Source organism: Camarhynchus parvulus, chromosome 4, assembly GCF_901933205.1.
Source record: "Camarhynchus parvulus chromosome 4, STF_HiC, whole genome shotgun sequence".
NCBI classification, from domain to species: domain Eukaryota; kingdom Metazoa; phylum Chordata; class Aves; order Passeriformes; family Thraupidae; genus Camarhynchus; species Camarhynchus parvulus.
In genome coordinates, this window is record NC_044574.1 from 51,833,054 (window position 1) to 51,847,450 (window position 14,397).

Sequence of the window (14,397 nt, forward strand, 5' to 3'; positions counted from 1 at the left end):
CACAGAATCTGCTTCATGCTCTGTTAACTGCCAGAGACCAGTTATTGTACTTCCCAAACACACTGAACTCCTGAGCTAACCCAGATAACTATTAGCCTTTTGATAATGCCTGAAAGTAACGCCACACTGTGTTTGTAGAGCTTTCTGATCAGGATTCTAATTTTTATCACTGCCGTAAGTTTTTTAAAGCCCCAGATATGGCAGTAAAGATACACAGAATTATAGGGGGAAAAAAAATAAAGCCAGACCATCCATGCTAATACAAAGTAAGGGCAGTCAGTGCCTTTGGTACTGCCAGGCACCTGTCAGCTCTAAATCATGGACTGTGCAGGAGACAGTAATTGCAGAATAGACAAACCTTCAGCTGTGGGACTGAACACATGAGGTCTTAAGGGTACTTGTCAATCTTATTACTCATAGAGCAGACACAGAACATCTCATCTGACCAAGAAGCATCAGCTCCAGAGGCAGAATCAGGGAAGCAGGGAGCTGGTGTCTGGGTTGATAATTAGCCTTCTAACCAAGAGCTGCAGAATGCAGCCGATCGCCTGCTCATGAATTGAGATATACTGGAGAACTGTCCCAGCATTTTTATATGCTCTCACCTCTTCTGCTTCCTATCCCTTTCTTAGCCACTGCCAGACTGCTGAATCATGGTGCACATCCAGTACTCCAAACGTCTGTCTTGGTTCTCGTTTTGTTTTCTGTGGTTTTTTTAGTTGGGCTGCTCCATGGCCAGAAATGTTCACAACAAGGATGTGTGGAGTACTATACATTAACTAGATTTTTCTGTGGTGCAATCAGTGAATCTGCCAAAAGAATGGCAATTCCAATGGTAAATTTGTGAGTATATCAGGATAATTAATTCAGGAGGGGGTTTGGTCCAAGATAAGTTTTCATGGTGTTGCTACTGCTGTAAACAAATTAAGCATATCCACAGTCAGTTATTAACAATTTGCTCTAGCACAGAATTGCAAATTGTTATTACCCCTTTCTTCCCCGTACAAATAACCTTAGCAGAACTTTGCTATGGTCTATTCATAAATATTTTTACTATTACAGTATTTTCAGGAGTGTTAAAGTGCCATCCGCAGTGTCCAGGGAAAACAAACTGGCTCCTGTGCTTCCACTGGCATTACAATTAGGATCACAAGAAAATCCAAATCTCAAGACCAAATTCCTTTTGATACTGTGAGTACATTGAAAAGGAAGTACTATGAGCCTGCAAGTTTCTCTTAATGCACCATCCAGAAGCATTATTTCACCTGGCAATAATTCACAAGTTTCCTAGCAGCTAAATATTTCACAGATAGAGTTAAATAGACAGAAGAGGTTTCAAACACATTCAGATTCTGCCCGGGAAAGGAATTTTCCACTCTGTACTACTGAGAAAAATGAAGATGCTGTAGGCTATGGTATCATGTTCAGAGGAACAAGGTGGGTAGGATAGGGCATTAGGCACTATTATACTCCAGGGAAGAAAGAGCAGACAGGGGCACAATAGAAGCGCTTCATTATATTTTAAATGGGAATAGTTCCAAGGATAGGAAAGCCTGTGGTGCTTGTAAAGGATTAAGCAGGGTAATATGCTTTTTAAGAAGACATAAAGAGGTATGTAATGTGATATCTTTAAGCCTAAATGATTTTTCTTGGAGTCCTCAATGAATGTTTAAGCAGGCATGACTTGGGCCTCTGTAAATCCTCTCTGAATAAATAACTTCCGCAAAAATAAAGATTCCTAGGACAGAATGAGATGCATATTTCATAACCCATGCAAAAAAAAGGAAAATCAATTTGAGACACATGAAACACTTAGGAATAATAAAGAAAAAGGGAAGATAAAAGTGAATATTCTCCAGAATAATCCAGGCTACCTCCCCATCCATTTTGATTTGACAGTCCAGAAAGACAAACAACTGAGTGCTTCCCTACCTTATATTCAGACCTTCAACAGCTTTTTGCTGTCTTTTGAGACAGGAAGAGAAAATAAGTGGAAGAAAATATCTAAAGTGCCTGTGGTTTTCAGGCTGTCTCCTGTTTGAGGTATTTAAAACTGCTCTCTCTTCAGGGTAAATCTATCCAGCTGCTCTCTAGCTGGACCTGTGGTATTTATAGCTGTTCACTATGGATGGAACAGGAGCACACATGGTGATATGTATGCACCTGATTTATGAGAGGAACAGGACCAATAAATATCAAAACCTGAAAACTTACAATGGCATGATCTTCCCATCTTATTTCTCTTGTCTGCCCTGCCCTCCTGCCAGGAAAAGCAGGTCAAAGCAGCAGAATGCCTGATTTAAAGTAGGACTGTGCAATCACTGTCATTTGGCTGCATTGTATTTGCACTCACACAGGTGCCTCTCCCCACAAAGACACTGGAACAGCAAGCAGGCAGCCCTGCTGAGTGAGAGGGGTGAGGTGCTGAGTGAATCAGTTGTTGGCCTCTCTCCTCTTCCCCCTGTTTATATATACATTGGCATTAGACTGCTACTTTCCTCACAATAAAATAGTGCCAGCTCCACTGGAGTTGTCAGGATAAAAGCAAGACAAAACTAAAGAACTTTTGGGATTTTACAAAAATATTTTGGGAAGTGTCTTCTGTGAAGGCTCCTTGCATATCTCATTTAAGGTCTGAGGTGGTGCAGCAAGGGGTGCTGCTAAAGATGGGAGTGTCCACTGCATCCCTTCACACCTCTCTCCCATGGTGGTCCCTCCTATCCCAATCCCTTTGTGGTCATTACTCAGCTGAGTGGGAGTCCCTTTCCCTCTACCTGTCTGGAGCACTCATTCAATCTCTGCTGTCTCACTTGGCACTCCAGGAAGGTTTGCTGAGGTGATGCTGTCACAGAGCCTGGACAAGCTGCTGTTCAGTCACACTTTAGTGCTGATGAATTGGAGAAATAAAATGAGGCACAGAGGAAGACCTGTTGGTGTATCTTGCCCAGGGTTATAATCAGGTTAATAGCTCTGATGTGGCCAGCTAAATTCATTAAAGACCCTGAAGAGCATTATGAAGCATATAAATAGGCCAAGGGGACCCATTAATTCTTCCTGAAGTGTTTTCATTTTTTGAAATGTGTTACAGAGATTATAATCTCTTTTATCAGATACCTTTTAAAACATTAGTTTTCCTTGCCTAAGATTAGCTTTTAACATCACTTTTTTTCATGCAGCTGTCTTCCCACGCAGGCCAACTACAACTTCCCAAAAGCTTCTAGTAAACAGCAGCTGGCAAATAATCTTTTTCTGTGCAATTTCTTCCTGTAAATTGAAGGAAGGGGAGAAATTGTGCACTCAAAGGTAGATGCTCATTAGAATCAGACCTAAGACCTCTGTTTTTTTAAAACTGGAGGCTGGTTGGCTTGCTCACTTGACACAACTTAGTTTTTGACATCATCATTTGCCTACACCTGGGAAGCAAAAGCATGGTAAATTAAGAACTGGATGTTTCTGGTTTTGTAGGTTTTAGGACAGCAACTCCCATGTCTCCAAGAATGAAAATTCAAGGACTGTAATCTGGAATTACCTGCCAGCAGGATATACCATTGGCTTGGTTCTTCAAGCTAAAAGTTGTTAGTGAGCACAGCTGTGTTTGATGTAGTCTGGTTTTTTGATCCTTCTGAAACTCACTTTATAACTTGGGAAGGGAAATCAGAAGGAGGGAAGGTTCTTGGTTTTGGGCTTTTTATATATATATACAAAAGGCAAATCCCAGCTTTATCAGCCACTTACAAACTGAGCTAAAATATGTTCTCTCAAAAAAAGCAATTTCCTCTAGCCAATAAATCTTCAGACCTTTTTTCTTGCTCTTTCAGCTTATGCTTTTATCTAAAAGGGTTTCAAAAGTGCAGTTCCCCAGGACCTCTCCTGCCTCTTTTTTAATGCTGTTTAGTCCTTCAGAGGAGAAAATATCATCTTGGTTATCCAGAGGCTGGGTTGGGGATTTTTAAAACTCCAAATAATCTTTGTTATTTTTCAGTTCTTCTATTATCAAGAGCTCACCAGTGATTTCATCATTCTGCTTAACATACTCTTTTCTCTTGTTTCTGTCTAGAGTGAGAACATCAGAAATGTCAGGTTTTCCTGGTCAATGCATTTTGGTGAAGACAAAAACACAGAGTTCATCTGGATTTTCAGAAGATTCTAAATCGAGACTGTAACAATGTGAACACACAATTCACGGATATTTTCTGTAAGAAATCGTCACGTATTGAAGTTTAAAATAAAGTCAGCAAAATATTCTATTTCTTTGATTTGATTTAGAAGTCTGAATATAAAGATACAACGCTAGGGGAAAAGCTTGTGTACAGTCACTCATCTACTTAAATTGACTCTTAAACTGAATCCTTTCATGGACTGGTGTTTCTTTAAAAGCTGCAGCTGTCAGCCAGAATTTGGGAGGGAACTACTGCATTCACAAATGTGCCTACAAAAAGCTCTCAAAGTGTTTTTCCACTGCCAAACCTACTACAGAATGTGTTTGTGAGACTCTTTTTGAAGTCAAATCATCCATTCCTGCCTTTGTCTCTCAAAACAGATGTGACCCAGAGGTACAACAGAAAGCCAGGATTTTCAGTGTCAGGAGGCTACAAAATAAAGATAATCAATGTCTTGTATTCTGAGGTATAGAATTTGCAGGGATCCCTGATGAGGGGAGAGAAGGATGCATCTGACTCCATCTCATCAGAAGGGTAATTAATTACTCTACTATACTACATTATTTTATATTATATTACACTATATTACATTACATCTAAACTGAATCTGCCAAGCACTCAACTCTGCACTGGATTCTGTGACTGTCAGCCAACAGTCCCAACACACACACGCTTGGCCCTGATAGGCCAAGGAAACAAAACACCATCACTTTGGATAAACAATCTCCATATTGCATTATACTTTTGCAAAAACACAGGCACAGCAAATGATAAGAATTGCTTTTCCTTTCTCTGAGGTTCAGAGAATGTGAAACCCAGAAATATTCTTGGGAAGAATTGTGCCTTGCTTTTCTCTGTGAAGAGAAAGGGGTTCTGAGTGATGTGTTCCTATTCCTGTTTTGCACCCTTACAAATGCAGCCATCTCCTATAAAAACACCTGTAAATACTTTTTGGAGCAAACAGTCTAGGTGCTTACATATTAAAATGCTTCTATATTCAATGCCACAAACCTGAGAAGTCCCAGTCCTCGGTGCCGGCACAATGGGCTTTCAGGAATTGATTAAAGGCACGATTGCAAAGCTAAGCAAACGTGGTGCAACACAGAGCATCTCCAATGGGAAGCACAAAGGAAGGGTGCCAGTACCTTCTGAATGCCTGCAGTGGACTCGAGGACGTTGTTCTCGGAGCCGTTGCTCCTGTTGATCATGCGCCACATCTGGGAATACATGCTGTCCCTCTCGAAGGGGTTCATGCCCTTCACCCGCACGTGCTCGTACACGGCCGAGTCCAGCACGGTGCCGTAAGGAATGTCCGTCTGCCTCGACAGATCCTGGAGAGACCTTCATTGGTGGGGAAGAAAAAGAGACACAGGAGGATTTAATCCACTTTTTTTAAGAGGAAGGAGCTGCAGGCAAACAAAGGGCAACAGAGGAAGACAGGTGTCATGACACTTTCATATCTTGGGCTTTTTTCCCTTTTATTTATCATTTAAGACACAAAGAGCAATATGAAGAGAAAGGAAGGGGTGGAAAAAGTGAAAATGGATGAAAAAGGAAGAGAAGTGGCAAGAGGATGCTGGGAAATGCCAAGCTCCTTTGAGCAGGGGCACGGGAGAGAAAAGGAGTGTTGGAATCAGAAGTTGGATACCTGCCTAGAGTGCAAACACACACCCTGCTGTGGGGAGCTGGTGGCAGCACCAGAACTCAGGAAATCCAGCCCAGAGCACCTGGGCTGAGCAGCTCTGTGTGCTCCTGGGTTACACTGCAGGTCAGTTTGGTGGGGGTGTTCCTGCACTGAACTGCACATCCATCTCATAGGTCACATCTTGTATTAGTTCCAGCAATAAGAATATTACTGTTGTACTTTCATGAACTGCTTTTTCATCATATCTTCATGTTATTTAGTCTAATAAATTTGTTCTGCTTTACTTGTTATATAGTCTTACCCTTCTCCATAAACCAAAATAAATAAACCATTTTAGAAGTTTCTAAAACATCCCAAATGGGGTTTGGTCAACCAAACTTGCTTTGAACTTCAAAACTGTTTGTTAGAACCATTTAAAGTTTCCTTACCTCTTGGCTTTTATTTTCCTTTCCTGCTGAATTGCTCTCCAGTACCTTTGATTCTTTAATGGCACTCATTAAAATTTCAAAGTAACTACTGCAATACGTCTATTGCTTAAAACCCATTACAGCTTTCCCAGCACAAATTAACTGTGTATAAACTGCACAAATCTAGTGGATGACACATAAGGACAATCAAGGGAGCTCAATGCTGTCTTAAAGAAGGCAATAGTAAATTGTAAAACCTTATTACAGACACAGAAAATGCAAACAGCAATGTAGGAAACTCATCAAATTCCAAGCTATATTTCTAAAAAATGTAAATATGAAAGCCAGTGAAAATGGCCCTGTGGGGTGAGGATTGGAAGAAATGAAATTCTTAGGTGTAATGAGGATGGCAATGAAGAAAACAGCAATGACATCTCACAGGATATGTATGCCATGAACAAAACAGAAAGCAGGAAAAGAAGAAATCAATAGAGATCAATGGCAAGAGTTTAGATGTTAGCTGAGTAAAAAAGAAATCCTTTGAAGTTTAGACATATGGGCTTAGAAAAATATTGACCAAGAGCTAAATTCTAATCAGATAACATATGGTAATTATAAGGAAGGGATAAATGCAATTGTGAGGAGTAAATAACTAATGGTATTAAAACCCCTCAAAATTATCTCACTTTCTCCAACAAGATTGCATTCCTTTTTAAACAGGGAACCTGCAAAGATTCATATATGGAATCATCAAAGGTGAGATGCTGCATGTAATATTTCCTGGAACCAAGGTATTGGTATTCTACCAAAGGACCATGACATGCCCTGTCCTATGAGAAAAAATAGGAGACCCTGGCAGACTAAGGCATCAGGACAATAAGTACTGTGGTACTTATTGCAACTGAATAGTAAAAAAAAAAATAAATTATCGAGTCCATATAAACACTTATGAGTTTTGAAAGATTTAATATAAAATGGCTGAGCTGTAAGCAAAAACATGAAACCTCCTTACAGCCAATGAGCAAAACGAAAGCAGTAAATATTTTAAAAAGTGACAGTCAGGAGAATTACCAAAGTAAGGTACTTAGGTCATATGCTTAAGTTTAATAAACATACTGAAATAAGGATTAATACAATTTTAAAGGTCAGTCCTGAAGTCTAGACATAGATACCAGGTAGGTTTCACCAGGGAAAGAAAGTCAATAATCTATTACACTTTGAAATTACTCAGAAACCCCTCAGAATTTCAAAAAGAACTTCCTCCCACCAAACAATATACAGATGGTGAAAGCAGAGGGACAATCTTCACAGGAGGAGTTTAGACACATTTCCTATCAACTCTGGGTAGCATTAGAAATATTCAGTCAGAGTGGATGCTCTCAAGGGATTTCAAGGGTAACAAGAACAGCTTTTGCAGAGCTAAAAGGCTGAACAAGAGGAGTGTGACCCTGTGGATGGGGACAGCAGTCATGGCTAGAGCTGAGACACTCAGTGTCTGCATTGCCTCACTCTTCCCCACCAAGGTCTCACAGGCCTTTGTGACTACAGTCAGGGTTCAAGAAAGCAACAAACAACAAGCAGTAAGTTATCAGGTAAATCCCAACCAGACAAGGCAGGGATTGACTGGGATCACTAGATCCATAGAAATCAGTGTGCTGAGAAAGTTGGCCTGTGTCCTTTCAAGGACACAGCTTTAATTTTTGCAAGGTGAGGGAGGAGAGGGGAGATTCCTTGCTATAGGAGAAAGAAAATAGCCAGACTGTATTAAGAAAGTGAAAAAAAGATGATTCATGGAATTACTGCTGGTTGTCCAAACTCATGGAGTGAGCCCTCAGCACATTTCTGAGCACATGAAGGAAAAGCAGACTACAGGCATCACTCAACATCAGCTCACCAAAAATAAGTCATGCCTGACCAGTCTGGGTGCCTTCTACACTAAAATTACTTCATTTGTGGACAAGACTGGAGATACTGATATAGTTTACCTTTAGCAAGGCAGCCTGCCTATCTGCCTGCCACAATATTCTTGTATCCAAAGGAGGTCATTAGGTACAGCAGTGTGGGAAAGCAAATTTGATCGATTCCCAATTGGATTGTCCTGCTCACGGCATCTCTCACCTGCAGGCTGCTACCAGGTACCCCAGAGGTCTAACCTGGGACATGGCTTTACCAGTGACTTGGAGGAGGTAAGCAAGCACCCTCCTGTTGGGTTTGCAGATGGCATTGCGTGGAGGGACCTGCTCAAGGACAGGCTGAAGTTCAGATGGGCCTAGAAAGGCTGGAGCAATGGGGTGTGAAATTCAGCAAGGGCAAATACAAAGCTCTGTACCTGGGGATGAATAAAACCCTGCAACAACCAGGCTGAGCACAGCTCTGCAGAAAGGCACCCTGGCAGGCAGCAGTGGGTCTTGCTGAGAGCTTCTCCTTATTTTACCATTAGGCAAAGTGTTGTGCAAAGTGCTGACAGTCTGTCTATCTGTCAAAAGCATCACTGATGAAAGGCACTAGATAAATACAGCACACTGTATTCATCCATTCTGTTCCCGCTCCTGCTGCTGCTGCCAGTACATTCCTGTAATCAACTGGCAGCGCTCAGCAGTGCAATGAGCTGTCACAAGATGCATACTGCAATGTCCTGTAATTGTTATTTGTCATACCAGAAAAGTGTACCAAAAGTATTTATCTGGTCTCCAATTTCTAGTGACAACACTTAGTAAAATTGCAATCATTACTTTACAGACTCTGTATAGCCATATAATTTCTAATATAACAAGGACCAAAGCATTTTTTTGGATATATTATTGCTAAGCAGGATATAATTGACAGGTGTAGCTGCTGCCACAAATCAGTTAAAAGCAGCACAAAAGAAAAAGAGCTCCTGCGCATCTCTTGTAGCTATAAAAGCAACTTTGTTATTTTCAGAAGGGCAAACCAGCACAAGACAAGAGCTATTAGTCTTGGAGTGTACTACAGCCAGGTATGGGAAGCAAACAGGCTGGGAAGCAAGCGTGCTATCACACACAAAGGCACCACCAGCAGGGAAATAATCAAGGAGAAGAATTATGTCAATGCCTTCAGGAAGGCATGTTGTAGCTGCCACGTCTGGCATTAACTGGAGTCTGCAGTGCCTCACTAGTAGATGTGCTACCCTAAAGCGCAGGATGCCTCTCAGCTGCCCTACTTGCATCTTTTCACAGTCGCAGGTGAGGCTCCATGCTGAGAAAATGATGACAAGAGGGCAAAGGCAAGACAAATATAAGTGTAAACTCTATGGATGGGCTAAATGCTGTTGTTGGCAGTAAACCCAAAGTTCTGGTTCACCTGACAATATGCTGAGGAACAAAGGAGAAGTTTGGGAGCCTTGGAAGTGTACATACTGCTGCACAGGCAAGCTGCAAACACAGCAAAGATCTATCACACATCAGTGACTCCCTCCCCTCACACAAACATGTAAAATGGGATCATAATATACATGACCTCCTTCAGAAGCTGTTTGTTTAATAACCCACAGCTCTGCCAAGTGTTGCTCAGATGCTCAACCTAGAAGGTACAGCAAAACAAAGTACAGAAAAACAAAGGGAACTGACAAACTTTGAGAGAGCTACTAGAATTATTAAACCACTGAGGTTCCTTTACAGAAGAAAGAACTCTTAAAACTGCTTTGCCTCCAGCCTAGTTTATAGGTTACACGTTGGTTGGTGTACCTCTGTTCCTGGATTAAATAACTCAATCTCTTTTCAGACAATTGCCTTTAGTGGACTTGTAAATCCTCAGCCCCACTCTTGTCCCCCAGTTTCACCGACACAGCTGCCACACCAGATCTCAAAATAAAGGAAAAGCATTTGTCAAGACAATGAATTCCTACAAGGGATTCTTTGATGCCCAAATCCTTATTCCATTAACCATATTGAAATGTATTTTTTCAATAGCTCCCAGATGAAGTATCTGCAAAGCAAAGCACTCATTAGCATGAGTAAGCAAATGATAATTTCAAATTATAAAACTTTTCTCTTTGAATTTCTAGTTTTGAAGCAATAAGGTATTGAATGATAAAAATTGTTTAAAAATATAAAAAAGCAGATGTAGCTGAAAAATTTGTTAAAAAATTAGATACCTTTAACTGAGTTTGTATACAGACAAATTCTACCTCTAGGGGAGTGACCATGCAGTCAGGTCATTCAGCTTATTTTTGTCTATCCCTCATGCAGCATTGTGAGGAAAAATATTATGTGTGGTCTTTATAATAATTTTTTTTCTCGTTGCAATTACTGGGATAATACCAATATTATCCCAGCATCAATATTATCCTAAATTAACTAGGCTAATAGGGCTATTCTGAGAAGGAATTGAATCATTTGAGGAAGAGTTATTAAGAGATAGATGTATTTTTCAGCATTTGTTGCTTTTGCTTAGTATTCTACACCTTAATCAGGCAGCAGTTATCAGGTCACTTTCATTTTATGGCTTAGTACAAATCAGTTACTTTGCAATTTAAGAAATTATCTCTGCCTACAGCTAGAAGAAAAATGTGGTAGGATTTGAATATGTTTCTTTCTCCAGAGCATACCCTTTTCTATAAATTCAAATCCTAGACTCAGAATTGGTAACATGTTCACATATGCCAGCCAAAAGCATTAAAAAAGTACACAGAAAAATGTTGCAAAACAAAAAGTCAGCTTCATAAAGAACTGAATTTCTCTTTAGGTGATAAAACACCACTGAGGTCAGAGACTTGGGCATCAACACATCTTTGTAAACCTGGGTTATAGATCAATTCAGGCTAGATGTGCTAGACTCGAGTGCTGCACAGAGCTGTCTGCAAGAACCAGTCACTAAATTCTCTGCAAAAAACAACCAATGTCATGGCCTACACTGAAGTCTTTATTTATGACTGATTCAGATAAAGCTTTCCAGTGCTTCTGTGGGGTATTTTGTTCATTTGTCTGGTTGGTTGTTTTTTCCCCCCACCTAGGACAGTAAGGAATAATTCAGAAGCAGATTTAGGGTTAGGGAACAGGGCACATTAAGCCAAGGGGTTTGACTGTTGTCAGGGTGAGCTGTGGCAGAAACCTGAAATATTGCTTGCAGGTTGAACCATGTTAAAGAAAAGATTAATGGACATGCACTGGGCAATATGAAATTACTGCATTCTGTGCAACCCCCTTGCAGAAATCCTGCAGTCAGCCCCACTGAGCTCTATAAAGCCTTAAGGAATTCTTAGCTTCAGGTGAATCATGGTTTAGCAAAATTTTGGGAAAAGAACGGCTAAGAAAGAAAGACTTGCTTTCCCACTATGCCTCCATTTTTGGAGGCAGAGGTCTCACCTAGCAAACAAGACACACTTGTTATAAAATGGAAAGCATAATGTGAACTTCTGATTTTACAGAAGAAGACAAAAGATGCACTCTTTCCCCCACAACATGTACAATCTAAACTCTCATGCTTCCACATTTTAGAAGTGGATTAAACTTGAAACCGCCTAACACCAGGCTTTATATGGCAAATCCTTTGACTTCTTCTCTGTTCATCCTACTCCCACAACCTTCCTGCAAAATGTCAGTGCTCATGAGGTGGTGACACTCTCTCCTAATCCAGAAAAACAGTGCAGTAATTTGAATAAAATCAATCTCGGCCAATGGACTCTAATTTGATCCTAAAGGAATCATAAAACATAATAATGTCAACACTGGCTCAGTGATGAAATTAAGAACATGAGCACCTCCTAGAAATAGCTCAGGACCTCCAAATTTATTTGGCATTTACCAAGAAAAGCCACTCCTAATTACTATTAATTTATGTTGCATTTGCAAAAGCGACCTAAAGATTTAAAACACATAGAAATTATGCTTTGCTGCCACAGTGTTGTGGCATTTGAAATGCTGACTGTCCTGATTTAAATGTCATCTGCAGTGTGGGTCAAGTGTGAACAAAAGATGCATCCAGGAGCTACTTCAGAACTTGAGTGCCTCCGCTCTTGAAATTGCGTGTTGGCAGAAGGTGAAAAGCTGAGCTCCCAAAGGTACTAAGAGTAGCCCTTTCTCTGGAAAAGCAGATTTAACACCCATTCTTTTTCTTCTAGTTTCTCTGAATTAATTTAAAAACTGCAAAAAATTGATTCAAACTGAACATTGAGGCAGAGCACAAATGCCATCAAGTGAGGTTATACAGCAAAGATCTAATTTGAAACTCTATAGGGAAAGGGAACACTTACTTCTCTAAGGGTCCTCCTTAGTGGATGGGCTGATAAAATTTTGCATGCTTTGCTACTCCACATAGAGCTCTGGATACCATGAGACACTGACTAGGAAGAATGGCCCATTCGTCAACTGAGCAGGGGAAGCTGCAAGACCTCTGAACACAAACTAGCTTCATATCCAAAAACTGAAATGCAGTAACTACCAAATGTTTCATGGAAATAAAATGTGCTGTAGGCTGCTTGAATCCTCCTATCTTTTGTAAAAGATATCATGAGGACCATACCTACAACAACACACTATAATATCTGATGCTAGCTGGAAATCTGAAATGAAAAACTATTAACTACTTTTTATATCTGTGCAAACCCAGTGACTTCATTTTCTTTCCTTTTTTTTCTGGCTTGTCTAAAGCTGACAAGCACTACTAGCGCAATCTGGATTATTTTTTTTTAATGCTTATACTCATTTCCATTCTGGCCTTGAAGGCTCCCCACGGTACAATTTGAACTGTTAAAAAAAAGAAGAAAAAAGGAAAAAAAGGAGCATCAGCTTTTTTTCTTTATTGCTTATTCATGTTTTCCACTTTGCAGTAATTCAGCATGATAAACAAACCTCCTCTCTCTTATGTGCTGGTTTAAGTTCCAATTTTGGCAGTTTTGTAAACTGAAGTTTTATACTCACACCATAGTTAGGATAACTTCATTCCCTAATGGATACTAAACACATCTAATTACTCTATTTTTGAGCTGGAAGTGCTGTTGAAAGATGTCTGTTCTTTTATTCCAGGAGCTTTCCAGCTGCAACATTTTCTACTGAATAAAACATTTTCAGTGACTCTGCCCATAAATAATACAGCACAAAGACCAATGTAATCCCAACTGTACATAATAACCTCTAAATTCCACTGAGACTTTTTTAGTGACATCATAATAAACTGCAAGAAAAAGATGAAGATGTATTAAATTATAGTTTGGGTATATTTTATTCTTTTTTGCACATCATAAGAAAACACAGACATTTGTCACAGTAATTTGAACATTTTTCTTGACTATTTCAAAACTAGAAGGGACGTGATTTCAAAGCAGAATCCAGAAGCATATTTCATTTTTCTAAGGACAAACTGAATGAGTGAGTATATCATTATAATTTATTTTGCATATATAAATTCACATATATCATTATAATTTATTTTGCATATATAAATTCCCATGTTGTTTCTTCATAACCTTAGTCAAATTTAAACTGTTTAAAACTTAAAAAAAAATAAATAAATCTACTTCCCTCAAAATATCAAGATCAATGCTGACAAACATTGACACAGGATATCATTTTACTCCTATCCAAATATTGACAGGATTATAATTGAGACTACGGAGTCAAATAGTTGAGTTGTGTCAAAATACCAAAATCTGTTATTCAGAACACACACACACACACAAAAAAAAGGTAATTTGATTTAATTTTCTCATTACTTTAGTCTATTTTTTAGATCTCTGTCTCAGGGTATGGAGCCCTCTAATACATGAAAGTGGTGAGGCTGTTACCTCAGAAAGGAAGGATAACAACCACAGAAAATTTCCAATATGGAGTGTAAGAACTTGCAAAGCCTGGGCAATTTGGTCCATGGAACACCAACTTCTCCCTCTACCCAAGGGTCAGGACATAACCCTGCGCTCAAAGTTAAGTACTGCTTCTGCTCTTGGGTCCAACTTGGGCTTCAATTGCAAATGAAACTTGTCTGCTATTGCAGATGTTTGCCAGCCTGTGTGAAAGCCTGGATTGGTTTTAGCACACAGAAAATCCTCACCCAGAGGAGAAGTACCTTTGTGTGAGCACAGTGACTGCTGGCACGCAGCGATGCTTGATCCTGACCTGTGAACTCACAGGAGGCCAAGGCTCCCCCTGCTGGGTCTGTGAGAGTGCCTCACTGCCTCAAGGGGAATTTCAGAGAGATTTTGAAAGCAGCTGAACTAGAGGCAGAAGGACCT

The 14,397-nt window shown here is 39.9% G+C and overlaps 1 protein-coding gene across 1 annotated transcript in view; it reads right to left on the reverse strand.

The window, feature by feature from the left end:
* GRID2 (glutamate ionotropic receptor delta type subunit 2) overlaps positions 1-14,397 on the reverse strand; it is a 669,086-nt gene that overhangs the window by 83,455 nt on the left and 571,234 nt on the right. The window contains exon 13 of the mRNA XM_030948215.1: positions 5,306-5,501. Within this exon, the coding sequence (XP_030804075.1) occupies positions 5,306-5,501 (196 nt within the window). The remainder of the gene's footprint in view (positions 1-5,305; positions 5,502-14,397) is intronic.